The following is a 24228-nucleotide window of genomic DNA, read 5'->3' on the forward strand; positions in this document are numbered from 1 at the left end:
CTGAGCCCCTGGGCGAGCACGGGGAGCGGGTGCCCGAGCGTGGCCAGTACAGCCCGTGTGGCCGAGGAACCGAACTCTATGCTGCATGAACTTCAAGCACCTAAATTTCAACGGGCGCTGGCGGCCAGGGGCCTGTGCGCGGCCGGTGGGGCAGCTCCGAGGGAGAGGGCTCTCCGCTCACAGCCACCAGCTGCCCTGAAACACTCACCTCTACAAGGAGCTCACAACAAATTTTCTTTTTGTTTTCTACGTAAAGTAAAGAAATGGGATTTTCCTCTCCATCCAGAGCTCGTTCCTGTGCTTCCTGAGCCTGCGCTCCCCTCCCAGGGAGGAATGTCAAGGCCAGCTCCGTAAACACGTGGTGACCTCTTCCCGGCTCTGGCCTCTCCCCCTCACGTCGTCCCCGCTCGCCCCGCCGTGGTTATGCTGCCGAATCAGGTGGGATCAGCGCTTCAGAAGCCCTCGGAGTCCTGGCCTCCGTCTCAATAAACCAAACCCATCACAGTACACGGTCAGTGACGTGTAAGCAAACATGCGTGCGCACACACATACGTGACGTGTGCGGGTGCAGAGGGAGGATGGAGGGAAATGCCGTGGCATCGGTTTCATTTCCTGATGTCTGAAGAAACCAAGTACCAACTCTGCATGACACAGAACACAACTGTAACGAAACGAAATTCTTCCAGTAATATCTGGTCTTTTAATAGCAGATTTTTCTTCCCAGTGATAATTATGGATCATTGCCAAATAAAGCCAGAAGGCCGCAAAGCCTCCTAAACCAAGAGGCCCCGTCCCTCGCCAGCTACTCTACAGGGCAGCCTGCTCCCGGCCAGGCTGATTCTCCCACGGTGCCGTTCTCGGGCTGTTTACCCCCCCCAACCTCACACTGTAAAGCACGGAGTCCACAGGAGCGGGGCAGACGGGAAGTGTCCTCGCCATCGGGATGCAGACCGTGGAGGACGGCCCGTCACTTCAGCCAGATCCACTTGTCGCCCACGTCCGCGTTGTACCCGGGGCAGTACTTGCGGCCCGGCAGCTGTGGGAGGGAAGGCCATGGTCACAAGGGTTCACAAGGCACTCGAGGCCCCAGCTCGCTGCAGCGGGGGCTCAACGGCATGTCCTGCTGCGAGTGTGAGCGCCCCGCGGGAACAGAGCCCTGCTGGCCCACGTGTGCCCACAACATGCAGCTGCCTGGGGTGGCCTCTGGCCTGGGAAGCAGCGTGTCTGTTCTCAGGCTTTGAGGGTCATGATTGGAAAAACCCACTCACATCTGCAGAGGGCGCTGCTCTCGGCAGTGTTCTGGCTGGAAGAGCACACTGGGGAGAACTCAGGTGAGTTCACCACGGGGCCCTCCGCCCTCCGTCCTCCGCAATCTCTGGGGCAGGTTATGGAAGCGGACAAAGGAGGGCGGTGGACACCAGGCCCCAGCTAAGTGGGAGCTCCCAGGAGCGGGGGGAGGAAGCGGACCGGACCCGGGAGGGCTGTCTGTCGGGGCGGCAATGGGACTGGGAGGACAGAGGTCTCCTGCCGGCCCTCCCACGGGGCCCACAGACACCACGCCACGTGGCCACAGGCCCACTCCCACAGGCAAAGGCGTCTGCGGCAAGAGCCAGGGGCCGTGGGCTCTGGTGGCCACAGCGCGGGGCGGGCCTGCGACGGAGCTGCGCACGGCCAGGGAAACACTCGAGCACCCTGTTTTGCCAAGTTACATGAGTGGGAAGAAAATATTGAATTTACTTCTTCATATTTTCAAATCAATGTGGATAAACAGATTTGTACATACTACATACAAAAATCTTCCACATTTTGCCCTTAAGTACTAAAGTATTTAAAAAAACAAATCAGTCTCCCCTTCTCCTACTCAGAAGGCAGCCAAGCGCAGCCACGGCAAGGGGAGTCGGGGGCTCCGCACGCCACCACCAACACCGGACGGAGCTCCGACGACTGGCGGGCTTGAGGCCCCGCACCCACGCCCTCTCCCCCGTGCCGTCACGCAGGTGAGCAGGGGGATTCTGTAGCCCGCAGCGGAGGCCGGGCTGCCGGGGGCTGGCGGGGGGCTGAGCCTGTGCATCTCAGAGCGGGGGACCAGTGCAGGCTGGCTCTGCTTTTCGGGCCCGGGAGACCCTGTTAATGGGGCCATCCACGTGCCAGGAGCATTCTGGGAATCCAAAAGGAAGACAAAAGATGAGACCCAGCTCCCCAGGAGCCCAGAGTCTTGGGGTGAGACTGGCAAGGGGGCAGGCCTCCCAGCCCCACGGCCACGGCAGCACCGCAGGGAGCCCAGCGGGGGGCGTGTGCGTGCGGCTGCCCGCAGAGGGGGGGCACTCTGGGGCGGGGGGCAGGCGCCCGGGTTGCTGTGCAGGCTACGGGACACGGCAAGTGTTAGGAAGATGTCGGTTTTTCCACTCTCTGATCCCAACAAGCGCTTGGGCGTAAGGTGGGTGCAGCCGCCGCAGCACGCCCGGGTGAGGGCCACAGGGACTAACACCGTGTCTGGCTTCCTCGGGCCCCGGGAAGCCCTGCGTACCAGAGGAGCAGGCGGAGGGCAGGCGGTGGCCCCAGGGAAGGTGAGCGCCCAGCCTGGCCGCGGACACTGCGTGGAGAAGGTGAGGGGCAGTGGGAAAGCTGGGTCTGAGGCTGCAGAGGCAGGGCTGTGCTGAGGATCCATGGGTACGCCGCCACCACCCAGCAGCCCGGACAGAGGGGACGCCACCCCAACTGATGAGGGTACCCAGGGAAGAGCGCAGGGAAGATGCATGGAGACACTGACCTGTGGATGAAGAGGGTCTGGGCAGGGACGGGGCAGCTCGGGGAAGCTGAGACTACGACGACGACTAAGAGCGCGTGTCCGTGCACACAGAGTGGGGGTGACAGAGGCCCTGTGCCAAGGAGGGCAGACTGTGTCAGGCAGAACAATGCCCCAGCCCCCAGATCCTGTGCCTGCGAGACCTCACACGGCACAGGGGGCTTTGCGGATCACATGGATTGTCCACGCGGGCCCAGGGTCGGCACAAGGGGCCCATGAGAAGGTCAGACCAGAGGAGGAGATGAGACCACGGAAGCGGAGGCCAGGTGACGGGGCCACGAACCACAGGGTGCAGGCGCCTCCAGAAGCTGGAAGCGGGCAGGAAACAGACCCTCCCCTCAAGTGTCCACAAGGAACACAGCCCTGCCGACACCCTGATCTCCTACTCCCGCCCTCCGGAGCCCTGAGACTACACAGGTGAGCAGCTTCCCAGGACACACACAGGAATGCTCTGCCCTTCGTGATGGAGACGCTGGGCACTTCTGTTCACACTAGGAGGCACGCTGATGGAGAGGCCCCGGCCGCGGGAGACAGTGGGCAACCCGCTGAGAACAGGATAAGGAGGGAGGGCAGGCCGGAGCGCCCTGGGCTCACACCCCCCGCCCCCGCCCGGGGCCCCCATCCAAGAACACCCAGCAAACGGCCGCCACGGCACAACAGCCCCAGCAGGAAAGAGCAGTGTGGCTTTGCAGCGTCCCCACGGTGGGCCCACCAGAAAGGGACTTCTCTTCCTGAAGGACCACCCCCAGCACTGTGTGCAGGGAACAGAGCGCTGACCTGTCAGGGGAAGAGCTCGGGAAGGCTCTCAAACGTCACCCATACCTGCGGCGAGCCGCTCGACGGCAGCAGTCCCCAGCCTCCGTCAGCGGAGTCCCCGGGGCTCGGAGGTGCCCCAGAGCGCAGCCGAGAGGAAGGGCTGGCGTGCGGCAGCAGCGGGGCTCTGCTCGCGTCTTGGCAGGGCGGATGTTAAGCCAGCGAGCAACTAAAAGCAGGCAGACCAGCAGCAGCTGCGCACGACCTCACACACCTGCTCCCGGGACCACTCGGGCCGGCGGTTCGCGGGCCTCTGATTTCCAGATCCTCAGGGTCCCTTTCCAGCACGTTTAAGCTAACAGGGACCCCAGGGAGGGTTTCCGTTTGGAACATTTCACACCGAGGGAAGGCAAAAATAAGCTTTTTCTTTTCCGTTACTTCCTATCCGCATCTGCTCATTTAAATAAACCTGCAAACCACCAAAACCCAGTTCACACCTGTCACGTGAGAGAACATGCCTGCGCTATCCTGAGAAGAGAGTGTGTCGCGACCTTCCCACTCAGGAACCATCCCTCCCCGCACACCTGCCTGCAGGTGCACCGCTGGGGAAAAGGGCCTCAGCCCGCCCCGTACCTCCTACCCTTCCTCCTTCCCCCCACCAGTTCCCCGGAAGGTGGATGCCGGCCACCCACACAGACAAGGGCCACCCCCGGGGAGCGCGGCGCTAGCTGGGGGAGCTCTGTGGGACGGGGCTGCCAGGTGCCTCCAGAGCACGGGCCTCCAGCCTTGTGCAGGAGAAATAACCACCTAGTTTATTCAAGACACAAATATTCTAGCTTGTGTTTTTTGGTTCTCCCAGCTGAACTTACTTCTAATCTTAATTTTTTCCTTCTTGCACAGGAAAATATTTCAGAAGAAATTCTGACTAGTGGAAGGCCCCCTCTTCACTACCTACAGGTTTTCATTCAAAAGCTCTGTGAAGATATTACATCAACGGTTACTTATGAAGTGTTTAGAAGAAAAGCAGGGGAGTGGGGGAGGGGGAGGATGGGGAGGAAGGAGGAGGAGGGGTGGGGGAAGAGGGGGAAGGAGAAAGAGGGGGGAGGAAGGAAGGGGGGAGGAGCAGGAGGAGGAGGACAGGGAAGGGAAGAAGGAGGAGGAGGAGGAGGAGGGGTGCACACACTGAAGTGGCCTGGGCCTGGCTGCAGGTACACAGGGAAGGGAGGAAGGAAGACGACCAAGGCCATCCGGCTCCCTGTCCAAAGTCCCACATGGCACACAGCACCCGAGGACAACGGCGCTAGACATCTGACTTGGCGGCACCGTGCCCAGTCTAATACTTTCAGGAGGCTGTCTCCCCACCTTCCCCATTTTCCATTAAAAGTCGAAAAGTGAGTTTACTAAAGAGAAAAACTCTGCAAACCACAAAGATGCATATTCAAAGCTCTCGTCCAGGGGGTGGCCAAGCTGCCCTGTGCCCAAAATGGTGGTGAGCTGGCCCACCTGGGGCTCTCCGTGCTGAGTGGGCCCCACGCCCCATGAGCCCAGCAGTCTGTGCCGGGGGGCCGCCCAGAGAGGCCACTGCTCTCCTGGAGGGGCATGAGGTTGGGCTTCCCCCCGGGCTCCCCCTGCGCGGCCCCCCTGACGGTTGTGGGGGAGGCATGCAGCCCCGTAGCCCAGAGACCAGGAGCCTGGATGCACAGCAGCTTGCTCCCCAGGGTCAAGTCTCCTCCTGCTGGCACCATCCTGACCGGCACAGGACAGACAAAAAGAGTCAGGGCACCACGGTGTTTGCAAAATCATTCCCAATTTCCCCAGATTATTTAATTGTGCAAAATCTGTGTGTCAAAGGTCATGCCTAATTTCAACTAACATTTACAACTGTGGAAACTGTGATATCCCTGACCCTCCTGGTAAGTAGCATGCGACAGCTTCCTGGGCACACCCCAGCCATGCACGCACACGCACGCACACGCATGCACACGCACGCACTGCTGGCCCGCCACCCCGGGAGGGTACATGCAGAAGGAACTTCTCGCAGGGCTGCCTCGCAGGGGCCCGGGGGCTGGGGGACAAGGAAGGTCAGTTAGTGCTAACTGCATGCTCTTCAGACGTTTTGTATTTTCTAGCACACGGATTTCTTTCTTTCTTTTTTTTTTCCACAAAAGAAAGGCTGAGTAGCTTGTCCAGGTCAACAGCTAGAATGTCCATGGAGCTGGACTGCAAACCCATGTCCTCCGGCTCTGAGTCCGCCCCGACCCGCTGGGCCACCAGCCCCTCTGGCCCGGTGCACGCACCTGTGGGCCCATCACCACCCAAGTGGCCAACCCCTGCTCTGAGCGCTCCTGATGAGAAATAACCCTTCGATGTGCCCCTCCAGATTTATGTGCTTAAGGTGAACTTGTAGAACTGGAACTGCTTACTTAAGGAGAAAATAAACAACAGATGCTGACACAGCAATCAGAATGGGTTTTAATTTAATATGCACAAGACTCTGGTCCAGATGATGACGCTCCGCTCACATTGTGTGGGTGAGTCAGGGCTCCCACGTTCCCTTGTTATTTACTGCCTAGTGCAGGGTCGGCAAACTACGGCCCGCAGACCAAATCCGGCTGACGACTGTTCTGTACAAACAAGTTCGCCGGGGCTCGGTCCCGCCGCTTGCTTGCACTCCACCCCGCGGCAGAACTGCGTCCTTGTGACGGAGGGGGCGGGGCCTGCAAATCTCAGCTATTTATTCTCTGGCTCGTCTTAAAAAACCATGCTGTCCGCTGCCCTAAGAGAAAGTGACCACGGCGACGAGGGGACTAGGGGACAAGTGAGCCAGGCAGCTCCAGGGGAGGCTTCAGAGGCGGCAGAAACAGGTACCTTTTGTACGCAAAGGTGCTACAAGCCAGGCTGGGATCTGTGCTGTGAGGAGGTGACACTCGGAGGCTTGTCCCAGCCGCTTCGCTCTCGCACACAGCGGGGACGCTCCACAGAGCTTCACATGCCGGTGGCTTGGACAGACAGCTGAGAGGACCTTACACACATTCACTCCTTCTCCTGGGAAAAAACTCTGAGTTCCTTCTACACGTGAAGCCCACTGTGTCCTAGTGGTCTTGAGGGGCATGAATAAATCCCATTTTCTCTAACCTCATGAAATACAGAGTATGTAAAGCTAGTCAGAAAGCGGAGGCGCCGGAGGATGGAGAAACCGGGCCTGACCCACAGGACCAGAGGCTTCAGGTACAGACGGGACGTGGTCGGCGGAGAGGAGGAAACGGCTTAGGGGGCAGGCTGGGCAGCGAGGGCGACAAGACAGTGCAGAGCACGGCCTGCAGGAGCAGCCGCACTGACCGCAGCCCACCTGGACCCCAGCAGCCCTGGCCGCAGCTCTGCTGCTGGGGACGGGCCACGTGACGGCCACCAGACCAACCCACGCCACGTACCGGCCACAGCTTCCCTGACCACGGACACTGGACAAACAGGTCAGGCTGGCTAGCATCCGTGGGCAGAGAGCTAGAGGGCCGTGGGCAGAAAAGGAGGCCTGTCAAACTGACGGGGACGCACCTGGTCTGTGGCTGCGCACGACCCTGCGCGTGTCGGGTGATGTCACGGAGGCGGGCAGAGGACCCCAGAGGAAAGAGCATTTCTGGGGGCTGCTGGGTGCTCCCCTAGGGCTGCGGGACTGAGCTCCCAGCAGCCAGGGCTCACCGCACACCCGGGTACCAGGCTAACCCTTCCCTACAAGTCAGGCTGCTCAAGACTCACCAGAAAGCTAAGATACCAGGGCCCAAAGGCTTAAGCTGATTTCCACGTATCTTAGCTGCCTGTCAGAGTACACACTCTAACGCTCCTCAAAGGAACGAAACAAGATCAAGTACACAAAAACAGAGACCTCACAATGGACAGCGACCACTGTAAAGTCTCCAGCCCTGGAAAGAGGAAAATGTAACCCGTATCCAGGGGAGAAGAGATCAAGCCGACTCGGAGGTAACGAAGATGATGAATTAGAAAACAAGACCGCTGAGACAGCTATTATAAAAAGATTCAGTATGCTCAGGGAATTAAGTGAAAAGTGAAAGTAGTAAGAAAACCAGAAAACATAAAAAGACACAAATCTTCTAGAGTTGAAAAAAAAAAAACAAAAAACAGGACTTCTGAAATAAAATGCCACCGGATGGGTGTGGCGGCCCCAGCAGTACGCCGCTGACCTGCCGAGAGCACCTGCTCTGCCCGTGTCCACCCCCGGGCACGCTGGGCCACGCCCCACGGAAGGCACCCGCCTGCAGGACACGGGACCCCGCCGGCCCGGGGCCACCCCGCCAGCCCGGCCAGATCCACCTGCACCGCTGCTACGCCACACTGCCTCCCTCCCTCTCCTGTCCCAGACGTCACACGGCGCCGAGGACTACGGGCTCCCCTGCACCTCACATCTCTCCCCTTGACCCTTCACTGGTGTTTCCCCAAAGTCTCCTCAACATCTGACCCTATGTCAGCTGCCTTTCTTGGAGGACCCAAACACAATGGAACTAATAGCACATTATATAAACACGAGAAAACATCTGTGAACTTGAAGACAGGACAACAGAAACTATTCAAGAGAAAAGAGAAAGAAGAAGAAAAGGCCAAAAACAAACGGATGGAGTCTCAGTGACCTCTGGGTCACGAACTATCAAGAGTCCCCAGAAGGGAATAAGAAACAACACCTAGAGAAATCATGACTAAACATGTTACAAACAATATGGAAATGATGGACTGCTCACACCGGAGACGCTCCGTGAACCCCAAGCAGGAGAAGCACAAAGAAAACCACCCGGACGCACGTGGTCACCAGGTGGCAGGGAAGTAGTGATAGAGATGGAGAGAGTCTCAAAAGCAGCCAGAGAGCACAGGTCCCTCAGGCACAAGGATGGCACACACAGCAGGACGTCACGCTTGTCCACAGAAGCCGTGCGGCCGGGGGCCCGGGGGGTCTCAGGGCGTCAGAGGAAACGAGCGGCCAACTCAGAGGTCTACACTGGGTAACTCCATCTCCGAAAACCAAACGGAAGTACGGGTATCTTCTTCGAGCAAGAGCTAACGATGCGTTGCCGGCAGACCCGGGCGGTGGGAGCAGCTACCACAGGGGGTGGCTCGGGCCCCCGAGAGCCGCCACACGGAGGCTGGGGCCTGCACAGGCAGCGCACCACACAGCACAGCTACGAGCCAGGGCGAGAGGTCACAAAAACACCTTAGCTTGTTTTAAAGGTAACTGACCGTGGCACAGGCCAGGGGAGCTGGACAGAAGTCAGCCCGCTGTGCGTGGGCTGGCGGCATGTGACTGGCTGCGCGTGCAGACCCTGGCGAGGGCCAGGCACGCACTGTCAGCCCAGACCGGTCGTGAACGGTGAAACCAAAAGGTGCAGTTAATGAGTCAGCAGCAGAAATAAAACAGAAGAAGATGATCAATTAAGCCAAAAGCCAGGAAAAGAGAAAAGTAAGATGTAAATCTGAACCTCACTTGCTACAGGGTTGAAGTGTGAGGTGAGAAACAGCAGGTCCCCCGCTCGAGGAGCCCTCGCCCCTACCCAGGGAAGCCCCGCTCCCAGGGCCAGAGGGCAGGGGCAAAGGCCGCCGAGGCACTCGCTCCCGCACGGCCCCCTCGGGCCAGTGCTCTGGGTGGTCTTGCCGAGACGGCCGCCGGCTCTCGCAGCCCCGCTCACTAGCCAGCTCCATCCTCCTCTGCGGAGTCGTGCGGCAAGAACCACTGCCTGGTGAGAAATCGCGCCGGGGAAGAGCGTCCGGGGAGTCCCAGGACAGGTGGCAGGACGCCCTCAGGAAACAGCCCTTAGGGGGCAGCCAGCAGGCACCCCCCATGGCTGAGCAGCGGGTTCTCAAGCTTCCCCAGGCAGTCCTCCCTGAGCGAGCCGGTGACCGGCTATTCCAGCCTCTGCCTCGTCTTCGCCCCTTGCTCTTCTGGGGACGCTTCCCGTGGCCAGTTCTTCCTGCCCAGCTCCTGCCGCTTCCTCCAGGAGCCCCCTGACGCTGACAGGGTGACTGTCCTCTCTTCCCTCGTCTCTCCTCTCGGTGCCCAGTGCAGTCACTTCCCTGCTGTCAGTGTGAGCGGGCAGTCACCTAATCCCACCACCAGCACCGCGTCACACGCGCAGGCGCCACGAGGGGCAGGTGGGTGCTGTCTCTCCTTGGAAAGATGTCAAGTGACCTGCCCGTGCCACCTAGCTGCAGGCGGCAGGCTGGACCCTCAAGTCTCAAGCCCAGGAATATCTTCCACAACACCGCACACAGATTAAATTAAACCGCAATACCTAGTGTGTGATAACTTTGGAAAATGACGTAATAGCTTTGTCTGTCTCACCCGCACGCTGCCTTCATTTTTACTGGATTCCATTCCTTCCCCCCAATGTTCCATTTGCCCCCCAGTCCGTACGTCTGGAGCTCTGCTCTCCAGTTTCTAGCTGTGAGGCGCCTGGCGTGTTCAGGGCCCGGCCCCACTCCACGCTGGCCTGGGGGGTGGGCTCTCAGGGTCTCCCACCCCCTTCCAGGTTGACTGCAAAGTCCCGCTGGAGAACTTCTGGCTCCAGGCAGGCGTGTCCGGGCTGCTCACGGGAGCTCACCGCTCCTTAGCTGAGCTCTCCTGGAGAACTAAAACAGATGTGTTAATTCCAGCACCAAGTCCTTTGTTATGGGACTGTAAAAAGGTGAGTTTTTTAAAAAGGATCAAATGAAGCCCTTCCTGTTTTGGATCGGTTTCAGCCCACTGGGAGTACGAAGTGGGCTGTATCAGGTACAACAGACTCTGCTCTTTCCAGATGCTCTGAGGAGCGCAAACGGCTAAGGGAGTCTGGAGTGACTTGGGGATTCCAACTCCCAACTTCTGTTATCCATTATTGCATATAAATGATAATGAGCTCTAAGAATTTTTCATTAATTTTAAAGAACATTATAGAAATTTTTTAGTAAAGTCACTTCTATGGTATACAATTTCCCCAATTTTCCATTATTGCTAAGCATAAATCAAGTCTAAAAACTCTGAAATCAACCCCCCAATCTTGTCTTATCAAAGAAAATTTTCAAAAGCCATCTTTTTAAGAATAAGTGTCTTCTATTTTTAGCACAAACACCACGGTCTGTTACAAATACATCCATATTTAGCTGCCAAATCCATTGCCATAAGTATCACAGTATCGTATACATTTTAAATGACTCATATTAGCTGTGAGTGGAAAAGCTCCTAACTCAAGCCCTTGTTTAAATACCTGAAAACAGTATTCTTTCTAGAAATTCTCAAACAGAAGGCCTGAGGGCACACACCGCAAAACGCGGGCACCCGCGGTTTGTCAGGTTGTTTGCGAGGACGTCACCCTGTGACTTGGCATGAGCAGAGCCCCAGACAGCACGTGATAATCTGCAACCACACTCAACCCAGGGCACCTGGTGAGAAGTCCATGTTTTACACTAACTTTCCTGCCCAGGGGACGCAGGTTATCTTCCACACGCAGGAAGCTAAACAACGGGGAACGCGGACCGACGAGTCTCAGTCCCGCGCTCTGCAAAGAGCTGCAGAAGCGGTGTACGCGAGCGTGTCCTCCAGCCCCGCGAGCGAAGGGCAACTGCAGACGCCACGCATTTCCTCTCACACTCAACTGAACAACTTCTAAACGGAGAATCCGTAATTTAACACAAAAAACAGGTACCAAATTAAGTTCTGAGGCCCGAACGTCAAGAGGAATCTAGGAAGCTTTCTCCGTCAGCAGGTTGAGGTCAACTGACCCCGAGGCTTCCGGTTTACTGCGAGTCTGTCTTTATCCAAGCGAACCCCACAGAGGCAAGAGCACACGGTGTTAACATATTCCAGCTACGAAGCATCGCTATTCTAGACAATGCTAACTTGGTGCTGAGACAAAAACAACTTGAGATAGTAAAGAAATAAAAATAGCAGGAGAGAAAGCGAAGACTCTGTCGTCCTGGCAACCGTCTCGGACACAATCGGATTCGTGCAGGGAGCACAGTATCTTAATAGCATCTGGCCTCCCTAAATTGAAGACACCGAATTGCTAAAGCAGAAACCAATTCACAGGACTGCACAGAAATAAAAAGTGACCCAATACAGTGTTTGAAAAATGACTTAAAAAATTAGCAGGCTGCTATGCACACATCAGCATTCAGGGGAGCGTTCACGGGTCCGTTCCAATGACAGAAAGGGGGCCGAGTGAATGGGAAACGTATGGATAAATATTCTGAGACTCCAGACACTCGTGTCCCTCTGCAAACGTCCCTTCGGGAGAAACCTAAGACTGCCCAGGCAGTCACCTGGAGTATGATGGGCACATGAAAGCCACCCTGACTCCGGCCAGAGCAGCGAGAGAGCGGAACAAACACCCAGGTCACAGGATCAACAACACAAAACCAAAATTTACAAATCCTATTCACATGGAATCTTAGATCCTTTCTGTCCTGAAAAGGTCTGTCTTCACTCGTCTGCACCCCTAGGTCACCAACACAGCTAAGCAGGAAATGCTCACCCCCCGCGCTGTCACGCACGGACCCCGAACCCAGGCGTGCATGGCGTCTGCCCCAGCAACCCCTCTGCTGCTGTGCACAAGGGGCTGCAACAGGCTGGAGCCCGGTATGTGCCCTCCAGGGAACGTTCTGGCCTCCAGCTCAGATAGCCTCTCTGCGCCTGGCGGCTCACTCACCACTTGGGAAGAATAACCCAGCCTTCCTGTGGCAGCAGCTTGAGGCCCATACGCCAACACTCGAAATTAGCTGTCCTTGTGCACAGCTTCCCCGTCAGCCCTGCCTCTCTACTCTCACGCCTGCCCCCGGTCCCCTTGTCCTATGCACCCCACCTCCATCCTAGCCACCCCTCCAGAGGTCCTCTCCTCCTTACTGCCAACCAGCCGAGGGCATCAAGGCCCTCCAAGAATCTAGCCCATGCTGCGCACCTGCTACTTGCCAACAGAAAGCCCTCACCGGCCAGGACAACGTCTTCCGAACCATCACCCCGAACTTCTGTCCTCCACATCTGCCCTCGTTAGGGTGCTCCCCTGAGCTAACTAACCTCTGAGCCCCACTGTTTCACTTCAGAGGATTTCTTGTAATCAATGACTAATCCCAAATAAAGCCCACAGATCATCATAAATTTAGGACTGATAAAAGTCCTTTCTACCTCTTCTCCTTTTCTTTCACATAATACATGACACGGTACCCCCAAACCAGCCACCCTGCCTCTAGCCTTCACAAATGTTGCTCCTTCTCCCCCAAAACGGGGGGAGGCCCCTCTTCTACTTGGCAAACCATCATCTTGTCAATCTCGAGATTCTTGGCATCTGACACTTGAATCCCCACTGTGAATTTGGGAACTACGGCATGTGCTGTGCTCACGTGTGTGTGGTTCCCACTGGTGGGCGAGCCCGCAGGGCACAGGAACGGGTCTGTCCCTGAGTCCTCCACACAGTATCTGCGCTGGGCGTGCAGCGAAGGGGCACCAGATGGACAACTGGCACGGGAGAGCTCCCGGCGGCCCCGCCACACCCCGGCTGCACAAACTCCATCCTCGGTGCTCAGCGGGAACCTGGGTGCCTGACTCCAGGCCGTCAGAGCAGGAAGGAAACACAGAGCTGAGCCCCCAGTCCATCAGCTCCCGAGACACGGGCCACTTCTAGGGGTGTAAGACTGCTGTGCCCAAGGACAAATGGCACCTCAGATTCTATGAGGGCAAGCAAAAGTAAAAATCACGAAACCCCAAGAAGCAAAATGAACCCCGTGACCTGGACACCGCCCATCGCAGGCCCCGGTGCCACAGAGTCTGCCCAGCCCTGGGAGGAAGTGGGAATGTTCACCCCAAGGGTCTCCCTCAGCTGAGGGAGGCTTAGGTTGGGGGACCCAAGACAGGCAGCCGGACACAGCTGGCCACCACGGGCCTGCTTTCCTTCAAGCTGACCCTCCGAACACACTGAGGCAGGCCAGCTACGGGGCAGGGGTCCAGAGTCCACGGGGGTCACCTCCACGGCCACTGTGTGGGGGGGTGAGCACTGCCCTCCCGTCGTCCCCACTGACTGGCTTCCAAGAGAAGCCACACAGGCGACAGGATCCACAGGGACACACACCACCGCGCAAATGTGACACCAGGAACGTCCCGTAGCCACAGAGTGTGACCTGTAACAGCTCGTCAAGGCGTCTTCTGGGAAACTATCCCGAGACTCATCAGCCATCACATCACGTGTGGACACCACACTAAACACGCATGCAAATGTAACTGCGGGAAGTCAAAGAGCTACAATCCACCCTCTACACCTGCGGCTGGAAGGAGCGCCAGTGAGGTGCGCTCAGGGACAAGAGGCCGTGGAACCCGCAGCCACGTACAGGCCGGTGTGAGCGCCGGGTGCTGGCCTGAGCTGGCGGGCCCCACGCCCCCCGCCGGCAGCGTCTCCACAGCGGGGCGTGTCTCTGCCGCAACAAGGGCCTGCTCCACCCGGTCTCATGGAGTGGGGCTCCGCTCCCCTCTCGGTGGCTCCTCCCGCAGGAGCGGGCCGGCCCTGTGGGACACTGTGGGACTCCTCGGGGGGGCCACACCCGCCCGGTGCGCCCAGATCCGTTCCGGGCCCCCGCAACCTCTGGCCCTCCTGCACCTTCCCCCTCGCTTCCTACGGGCTCTCGTCCTATAAACAGACTGAGAACCTATAAACAGGCTGAGAACGTCTCAGCCTTTCGAAATGAAACAACGGCCCAACCAAATATGGGAAAGCCTACTTCCACCACTCCATCCCAACTCTCCCCTCAAGGTCCAGCAGCCTGCACCGCCCTGACCTGCCCGCGGCACGTAAACAGGAGCCGGGCTGGCGGCCGCAGGGACCGGGGGCAGCAGGGCCTGCGGGCTCTAGGAGCTCCTCTGCTTCGCCTGCTTCACCCACCCCTCCCTCCCCCTCCTGTGGCAGCTCTGGCACAGTGTGCGGGAGGAAGGCCTGCCACCCACCGGCCCACCGGCCCAGGCCCCAGGCTGGCACACTGAGGCGGGGGAGGAAGGGGCAGCTGCTCTGGTGGCCCCGGCACTTCTGCTCCCCGCCAAGCTCCCCGCGTCAAATGGGTCAGCAGTCGGTTCAAACAGCTATGCCGACGGCACTTGTCACTGTCACTGCAGAATCTAATTAAATGTCATGGAAGTGGCGGAGTCTTTCTCTGACAAGGAGGCCCGGGCTGAAATAAAGCATGGGGGCAGGTGTAAAAGGCTGGGGGGGGGGGGGGCGCCCTGTGTTCCCAGCGGTCCTCATGCTCTATAAGCCTGGGACGGCCACTGCGGGGAGTGCCACTGACAACCAGGACGTGGCCGACACGCGGGTTAGACCCAAGCGCCACTCCAGCGTGCAGACAGGGCGGACAGGCGTCTGGGGCGTCAGGGTGTCCCCTGGAAAGTTCTCTAGTGAGCCACCCTTTCTGGGTTCATCCAGTTCATCAGTGAATTCAGTGAACATAGGGTCAATACCAGGTGCCCATGATTAAGTGTGCCTGAGGCCCCACTATGAAAGCCACCGTCCGAACAAGCAGCATCTGCTCTTACAAACCCCCGTGATCTGTCAGCCCCGCTCGCACCTCACACCCCGTCCGCTTTAGAGCACAGCTTCTAGTGTGTCTACACTTGCTCCCAGCCCTGTACCCACCACAGGTCTAGAAGGAAAGCAGTGAGACAAACAGCACACGCAGCGCCGGCCGAGGCACCCGTCCGCACCCCTGCAGCCGCGTCCCTCCCTCGAGCACCCTCCTGTTGGAACCTTCCACAATTGCTATTTAGCTGTAAACCTGAACATAAGAACAGATCTGACTCCCGGGAAAAGGCAACACTGGCACCGTATACAGGGGCTCTTGGGTAAGGGAACGTAGCTTGCCCCGGGGGGTCACAGCCATGTTCCCTACCCCCCCGTCTCTCACGCAGACTCCCCAAACACCCCCCCATTTCTCTGCCCCCACCCTCAGAACCCAACCTGGCAAGCAGAGCAATCCTTCCCGCACATAATTCAGATGCTCTCTCTCTCAAAACAGCGCACGGGCTTACAGTCTCATGAAAACGTCAACCAGGCTTCACGGCACTCCCTACAGCCCCCTCTGATCATGCCCTGCTAGGTTCCCAGCTCACCTCCAGCCCTGCCTGCCGCCCCATCCCCTCATTTCACCACGGTGGGCTCTTCTGTTCCTAGACTGCCCCCACCTCCGAAGCCCTGCCCGCAGGTGCGGCTGGGTCACCCCTCTGCAGCACACGGCCCACCTGTGGCACTTCGACGCCCCGCTATGTGTTAGCTTATCGCCTGTCCCTCCTTCCCCAGCCAGGATGCAAGCTCCTTGACAGCAAGACTGTTTTAGTCCCTGATGTGGCCCCAATACTGAGAACAGTGCCTGGAACAACAAACACTTGCCGAGGGACAGGGAGTAAACGTCAAATGGGGAGGTGACAGTTCTGGGGGGTGGAGGCAGTGTTAGGCTTAGCAGCAAGTGTCAGGGGTAGACTGTCACTCCTAGAGATATCTTAGTTCCCACACGACGTCTGACTATGTTCCCTGGACAGGACTCTCTGATGCTAACAAGAGACAGAAAGTTTTTCATCAGCCACATTTCCTTTCTTGCCTTCAGGTTCGGGGACTTAATGAATTCTCTATCCCGCGGGTTCACTGAGCAAACACCTATTGAGCCTGGAGAGACATAGAGCTTCCAGCTCAGATCCTCTCTAACATGGATACAGGCAGGACTAGCACCCGAACCGGCTTTCAGATCATAAAGAAAAACAGAGAGGCTTTCCCTTTCCAGCAAAATAACAGCCCCAAAGCCCTGAGAAAGCCCTTGATATAAAACCTCTAGAAATGCTTTTAAATGCATTGCTGAGCTCTGCAAGAAATCACAAGGGGCTAGAAATGAAGAGCAGGTTGAAAACCAGAGTGGCGAGCTGAAACCTCCGTGGCCCTGGGGACGTGGGAAGAGCTGCCGGGAGACGGAAGGCAAAGCCGCTGGTCCGTGCGTCGGTCCGTGCAAGGTGGGGCATGGGGCGGGGCTTCCTTACCGAAGCACAGCTCCTGGAGGGCAGCACCCTCCGTGGAAGGCGGAAGGGAAGGGAGCCCCCACCCTGCACGGAGACCTCAGCTGCCATCTGGGGAATCCGTGGCCACGGTCTGTCCTCGCATGGGAGTGGGGGTTCCAGTCTCACCACCTCGGGGGCCTGGAGCCCCTGCTGGTCAGGAGTCTCGGGGCTGGCAGCAGCAAACTGTCCTTACGGGAGCGGGGAGGCCAGAGCTACCGAACAGCGTCAGATGCCCCGGTGAATGAAATGTCAGGGGCATACGCACACCAAAAGAGCATCATTGTTTCTCCCAATTCAAACTTAACTGGGCATCCTGTATTCAGGAGGGACTCTCACTAGGTGCCCACGGAGAGAGGCCCACAAAGCAAGAACTTAGTGTCCAGAGTCTCTGAAACACAGAAGGGAATAAGCCCTCACAGGTTAGAATTAGAGGAAACGATAAATGACAAAGTCTGAAGGTCCTCCAAACCTGGTATTACCAGATGCAGAACAGAAGGAACTATACTTGAGATGCTTAAAGAAAAAGAAGCCGTTGAAAAATATAAGAAATAATATCCCATCCACAAGATTCAGAAAGTGCTGGTGTAAGTAAAAAAGAAATTTAAACCCTGACCCAAAACAGCAAAGACAGAAAGAGCAGAAACATCCTAAAAGAGAAAGGGAGACTATAACACTTAATTAAAAACAAAAGGTCAGCACACTGCCCCTGCTTCCAAGAATCAGAAGTGCTCTCCAACAATTCCTAACCACAAGTACCAGCAAGTTCACGGTCTACTATAAAATATGCATAATACGTAATGGATGTATTACAATGTGCAGAGCACCACCCCCCTGTTTCCTAAGTGTCTATATAAACACACTGAAAATACATTTTAAGTTCCTCATGAAATTATGAGGTGTGACTTCAGTAATTTTATTACCTTTATTACATGAGTCAGGTTTATAGAAACTTCTCATGCTGTTGGTGTTTAACTAAAACACATTTTCAACGTTAAAAATATTTTTTTTCCTAGAAAACGAGAAACAGCCTAGCAGGACAGTCGTCTTCTGAGGGTCCATGCCATAAAGTCGCCCACCGACCCACTTGTTCCAGGAAGTAAGTAGCCACAGAATGCCCTCCGCTCCGACACCAAACAATTCCTCCTCTTGAAAGAAACAATTCTTTGAAACGTCCCCACACTGCTCACTTGTCTCCCAGCAGGAAACCAACCAGCATGTCAGGTGTCTCGGAGGCCGACCAGCCGTATCTGCTGCTCCCTCGAGCATTTCTAGATGGGAGCTCTGCAGCCTGGCCAGGGACCCCTTTTCTGGGAGCCACGCATCTCCCCAGCCCCGCAGCAGCTGCGTGTGAGATCAGCACAGGGGCTTCCTCGCTCATCCCTACAGCACCTGCACGGCCGCAGCCGGGGGGTCAAGGCCGACACCAGCAGTGACATGGCGTGTGTGCGGTCCGTGATGTGATGGGAACGGGACTTCACCTCTCCGAAAACACAAACGGGCTAACCCTGAGAAAATCGTCAGACAAACCCCACCAGAGGGACAGTCTATAAAATACCTGACCGTCCTTTAAAACTGTCATAAAGACTAAACACAAGGAAATGTGACAGTCACAGCCAAACAGAGCTTTTGGAGACATGACAACTCAGTCCTATGGTCCCTGGATGGGGTCCTGGAACAGAAACAGGGCATCAGGGAGATGCAGGGCATCAAATGTGGTGTGGACTCCAGTGAACAGTACTGGACAGACGCTGGTCCGTCCCCTGCCACAATACACCACTCACCTAAGACGTCAGCATGGGAAATGGGGTGTGGGGCGCACGAGAACTCTCCAGCAGCTTCACAACTTCCCTGCAAATCTAACACTGTTCTAAAAGTGCTTCTTTAAAATGCTTAAACATTTCTAAAATTCTTTTAATGCTTAGAAATTTTTAAAGGTTAATTAAAAATTTCAGCATTTTTAAGCATTTAACTAAAATTATAAGTCCAATAGAATAGATTCTCTTAATACTCACAAATTAAAAATAAGACATTAATACATGGAACACGATAATGATGGAAAACTGCCAAATCCCCCCAGCATGTCTGTGGTTAAAATGGCTAACATACTCAGCTCCTGGGGGACCGATGCAGACGACGCACCCCTCCTGAGCCACGAGGAGAGATGGGCACCGTGTGGAAAGCACCTGTGCAAAGGCACCAAGGCAGGGAGGCCCCAGGTCCCAGGGAGGAAAGCAGAAGAGGCGGGCTGCCTGGTCCCTGCAAGGCCCCCCTCCCCAGGACCCACCCACTCCTGCAGGGATAACTGGGAGCCCGAAGACCCACAGCGGAAGGGCCAGTGGAGACAGAAGGGCAGGTCAGGACCCACCCCAGGGCGGGGCCCCGCTGAGCTTGCCCTCCTCAGGAAGGGCAAAGGGCAAGCACAGCGGACCTCACAAACCTATGCTGGGCATCAGGTGGCTTGGTCTGGGGACGGACTCCAGCAACCCGCCCAAAGTTCAGTGCCTGCCAGGAGATAGCACCCGCGCCCTCTCAAGGTAAGAGAACGTCATCCCGAGTGTCCAGCCATCTTCACGATGACTGGCACTTAAAGGAAAGAAAAACAAGGCACACGGGAAAACAGGCCAGAATGACCAACCACGAAAGGACCAGGAGAGAGCCAGGCAATTTAAATGGATCGAAAAGAGGTCCAGACGGTGCGGTTACCAGATAACTTTGTGATGAATGTGCTCAAGTAATCAGGGGACAAAATAATTTCAGCAGGTAACTCGACATAATAAAAAATGGAAATTCTAGAATCAAACAGGGCTAGGATTACAATTAAACACGGAAACAAGGAAAGGCAGGTCTAGGAGCAGATGAGAAAGAGCTGGGAAGACTAGCACCTTGGAAGCCCCATGAGAAGAACATGTCCGGCTGAAGCTCACGGAGAAACAGGACGGAAACCACACGGAAGAGCACCTGCTCACAGAACGCGTGCAAAGGTCCACAGGGCTGACTGGGGCCCAAGAAGGGGAGCCCTCGGAGAGGAGTGCAGGCCACACTGAAGAGGTCCTAGCAAGTCTTTTTGAAAACTGAGAAAAATGTCAGCCAAAGAATGTTAGGGACCCTAAGCAGAGCAGAGACAAAAGTAGAGATGCACATGCAGGGGCGCTGGCAGGGGCTGGGACGAAGGTGCTCACCCTGACACACGAGCGTCTGTGAAACAGGTCACACGCCAGTTACCTCAGGAAGCGCATACCCCGAGGCCGCGGGCGCCAGGCCCCTCGCCCTGTGAGAAGCCTACGCGTGGGCACGAGGAGGCCAGACCCTGCTGCGCTACCCCGGGACGGACGGGGCTGCCGCGAGCTCAGTCGCCAGCACCCAGGAGCAGAGGTCAACAGAGGCGTATGGGCCAAAGAGGGGACCCTGGCAGTCCGCGGCGACACAACCCAGTAAGTGGATGCCCAGGGACAAGAGAGAGCCCTCGCTTGCAGCGGGACAAAGCGGCACTGGCGGAACTAGGAAGGCGACAGTTTGGTGACCGTCACATTAATAACTGAGCCACCGGGTGAAAGTCTGACGAGGAAATGCACATTGACAAAGTTTCAAAGCACTTCCCCCTGAAAACATATAAATTACACGGAGTAAGAGAGCAGCTGACAGTGGAGAGAGCACCTCCGCCAAGTGACCCGAATCAGCACGACGCCAGGGGGCCCACGGGAGCCCCGGGCGGAGAAGACGCCATCAATTCCGTGAGGCTCCCACGGAAGGCCGACAGCTGAAGCCAGTCCTGGGCAAAGAGCAAACAAAACCAAACAGAGGGACGTTCAAACACTGCCTGTCCTGCCCTCCTCAGAAGTTCTCCTGCACCAGGTCCTTCTGCTCGACAGAGCATCTCTGGGACACCGGGTGACCTTGAAGGGTCTACGGATTAGAGTTCGGGACATACGACCGTGAACCTCCTGGCCTTGACAGCTACTCTGTGGTTGTGAAGGAGAATGTCCATCTGCAAGAAGGACACCTTAAAGCCATGGGGCAAAGCTGCAGGGGCACCGACCACAGACAACGACGAGCATCATGTCTCCAGGGCCCACAGCGCTCGGGGAAGTGAGACAGATGACAAAAACAGCACAAAAGACAAGAGTTGGGCAAATGGAGGAAAAAGCCCCGAGACCCCTGTTCCAGAACTAGAGACCTAGCTCCCCGTGGACTTCAATACATCAAGGATGGATATTTAATTACCAGACTGGCTACTAAAAACTACTAAGAGAATGACAGCTAGGAAGTGAACAGAGGGAGGAAGCAGAATGAAAACAAAAACCCCCTAATCCAAGAGGTCCAGAAAGGAAAAAACAGAGACAGCAGGTAAGAAACACACAAACACTGAGAAGGAGGAGCTCCTCAGACACAAGCCCATGAGCAGCTGCACTGAGTGTGGACAGGGACAGTCCCAGCACGCAGACGGGACGAAATGCGAAGCACAAGCATTTCAGGGTGCACAGCGCCTGCCGGACACCCAGCCAGGCGGGAAGGCCGCCGAGGGAAGACCGCAGAGGGCGCCGCACAGCTGGTGAAGAAAGCAAACTTTGGGGATGAGCGCCACCCACAACAAGGGAGGCTTCAGGGCACACAGAGCAGCGCTCGATCCGCCCACACGGCCCCGGCGTGTGCGCAGCGTAACCGCATGGAACCGCGGGAAGGAACCAATCCTCCAACAGCGGTGGACTTGCACACAGCCTGCCCAGCAGACCCGCAGGAGACCCAGACCAGCATGGGGGAAGGCGACGTGAGCCCCGCCACGACATGCGTCACCTCGAGACTCCAGCAGGATGCCACACACAGCACAGAGGAAGGGGCGCTCTCCTCCGAGACCACAAAACATCACCAAACTGACCAAATGCTGAGCCAAAAAGTAAGTCTCAATCACATCCAAGGACTGAAATTACACAAAGTATGTTTCTGATTAGAGTAGAATTAAGCCGGAATCAGTAACAAAAAGATAATTAGAAAGATCCCAACTGCTTTTAGGTTACCCAGTATAATTCACATTAGCATATTGGTCAGAACAGAAATCAGATTAGAATTAGAAAGTATTCTGAGTTGAATAAGGAAAACCCAACACCAAGACTCCGGAGATCAAGCCAAATCCAGAGGGCAACATGTGCAGCCTTAAATGTATCTATTCAAGAGCAAGACAGGATGAAAAATCAACGATGTCCCTATGCATCTTAAAAAGTTTGAAAAACAGCAAATAGAAAAAATAAAGAACAGTCATCACTGAACCAGAACGTGTAACACGCGTGACCCCAGTGAGGTCCTTGAATGACAAGCTCCTTCCAAGAGCAAAGGAGGAGGGAAACACCAGGACCAGCCACAGGGATGAGGACAGGGACGACGGGCACCCTCAGGCCTGACCGAGTTAAAAGCACAAAAGAGGACATTTTAAACAACTCCATGCAAGAAACTAGAAAATTTAAATGCAATGGGGGCAGAAAATGCCTTGATAAATACAACTTTCCCAAGGATGAACAGAATACTGAATATTCCATGTCAATTAAAGAAACTGAATCCAGAGTGTAGAATATTCCAGTGGAGCCCCACCAGTCAATCCCTGTCAGGCTGAAGGAAGACGTGATGCTCATCTTGCACAAACTCTCCCAGAGAGTAGAAATGACGGTACCACCTCAACTGAGTGTCAATGTCAGCATGAGGCAGACAATACGACCACTCTCAGGAGCATGTCACAAGAAAGGGAAATTATCATCCAGTCTCTCAAGAATATAGGTACAAAAATCCTAAATTAAAAATGTGAATTAGGGGACGCCTGGGTGGCTCAGTTGGTTAAGCGACTGCCTTCGGCTCAGGTCGTGATCCCAGGGTCCTGGGATGGAGCCCCGCATCGGGCTCCCTGCTCGGCAGGGGATCTGCTTCTCCCTTTCCCTCTGCCACTCCCACTGCTCGCGCTCTCCTGCTCTCTGTCAAATAAAATCTTTAAAAAAATAATAAAAATAAATTTAAAAAAATTTTTTTAAATGTGAATTAGGTTCAGCTGCATACGAAGAGGATAATACACACAAAAGTGGGACTTATTCCATGAAACCAAGGTTGGTCTCACGTTAGAAAATCAATCAATATAACTGACCACGTGAACAGAAAAAGGAAAAAAAAAATCATCCAGGGCAGACACATGATAAAACTCAATACCCACACGTGACCGAAATTCAACTAATGATAAAATGCAACTTCCTTAAGTTCTTAAGAAAGAACATCGACATTAATCCAGAGCAGACATAAGCCCTGGTGGTGGATTACTGAGCACGTCCTCCGTGAGCAGGACGAAGACCGGGACAGCCACCGCTGCACCTACTCACCCACGAACTAGAGACCCATCGAGGCAAGGGGAGGAAACGGCGGTATAAAGATTAGGGAGAAACAGAGCTGTCATGACTTGCCAGCATGCACTTCTCTTTTCCTTCTTACATGCTGGGACTTTTAAATGTCCACTTTCCATACAGAGGTAATTCTAACAGTCCCTGTGTGTCCGCAATTGTCATTACGATGGCTGGCGCTGGGGGTCAGCTGGGAGTTTACCTGCTCTGAGCAGGGCCGCCTGGAGGTCCCACCCACTGCAAGAACACCCTCCACGGAGTGGCAGGCTGTCCCACCACGGAGGAGCCATACCTGTTGCACACGCCCCACCTGTTCTCGACGGCAGGGCACGGCCCCCACCCAATCCCCATGCAGGAGGATGAGAGCCTCACGTGCTCTGGGGACCAGTCCTACTCTCTTGGGATAATCCGGCTCACTCTTTCCTGCTTATACACAAAGAAATATATACAAAGCTACACTTCACTAACAGACATCCACCAAGAGAAGAAATTCCTGTAGGTACCACCAATCCCCGACTTGTAAAAGCAATGACTGAAATAAACATACACTCGAATGCACGCTCCCTGAAGACAGTGACGTGGTCTGGTTCTCTGCTGTCCCCTCAACCTCTTGACCTCACGTTCTTCCTTTCTCTACCTGTCCTCACCACCTGGTGCCCACAGAACTGCAGCGAGCAGAGCTCGGCCACTCAACTCACCTGAGGCCCCTCCCCACTCGGGTCACAGTGGCACGCCAAATCCCTTGCTTACATTTAGAAAAACCGAATACATTCAGAGAGGAGACCTTATCAGTAAGACAAGTGGAAAGCCAGCATCACTCATAAACGAGAGAGCATTAGAAAAAGTTACTCATCGTCACCACATATCAGTGACTCCAAACTCTTTGAGCTTGCAGCCTACTGTTTCCTCGTTTAAAAGTGAGGTCACCAAAAGTAAGAAACGTTAAAGACCTATTATCAGTAAATCAACACACTGACAGAATCAGATGAATTTTTTAAAAATTTAAAAGGCCAAAAATTGGGCGCCTGGGTGGCTCAGTTGGTTAAGCGACTGCCTTCGGCTCAGGTCATGATCCTGGAGTCCCGGGATCGAGTCCCGCATCGGGCTCCCTGCTCAGCAGGGAGTCTGCTTCTCCCTCTGACCCTCCCCCCTCTCATGTGCTCTCTCTCTCTCTCTCTCAAATAAATAAATAAAATCTTTAAAAAAAATAATAAAAAAAAATAAAAGGCCAAAAATTTCTCACTAGGTAACTG

At 55.5% G+C, this 24228-nt stretch overlaps 1 protein-coding gene and 1 long non-coding RNA gene across 4 annotated transcripts in view; one reads left to right on the forward strand and one right to left on the reverse strand.

Annotated features, from left to right (window-relative positions):
* Positions 1-677: 677 nt before the first annotated feature.
* NDUFA10 (NADH:ubiquinone oxidoreductase subunit A10) overlaps positions 678-24228 on the reverse strand; it is a 51874-nt gene continuing 28323 nt past the window's right edge. For both annotated transcript variants that reach the window (XM_036117625.2, XM_036117623.2), the window contains one exon: positions 678-1036. In XM_036117625.2, coding sequence (XP_035973518.1) covers positions 968-1036 — 69 coding nt within the window. In that variant the 3' untranslated portion in view covers positions 678-967. The remainder of the gene's footprint in view (positions 1037-24228) is intronic.
* LOC144381671 (uncharacterized) lies at positions 1253-4554 on the forward strand. Of its 2 annotated transcripts, none has more exons than XR_013447445.1 (3): positions 1253-1331; positions 1866-1997; positions 4460-4554. It is a non-coding gene; the product is annotated as an uncharacterized LOC144381671 (long non-coding RNA). The 2 variants fall into 2 exon arrangements; XR_013447444.1 differs by lacking the exon at positions 4460-4554 and adding an exon at positions 2518-2612.

Source organism: Halichoerus grypus, chromosome 4, assembly GCF_964656455.1.
Source record: "Halichoerus grypus chromosome 4, mHalGry1.hap1.1, whole genome shotgun sequence".
NCBI lineage: Eukaryota > Metazoa > Chordata > Mammalia > Carnivora > Phocidae > Halichoerus > Halichoerus grypus.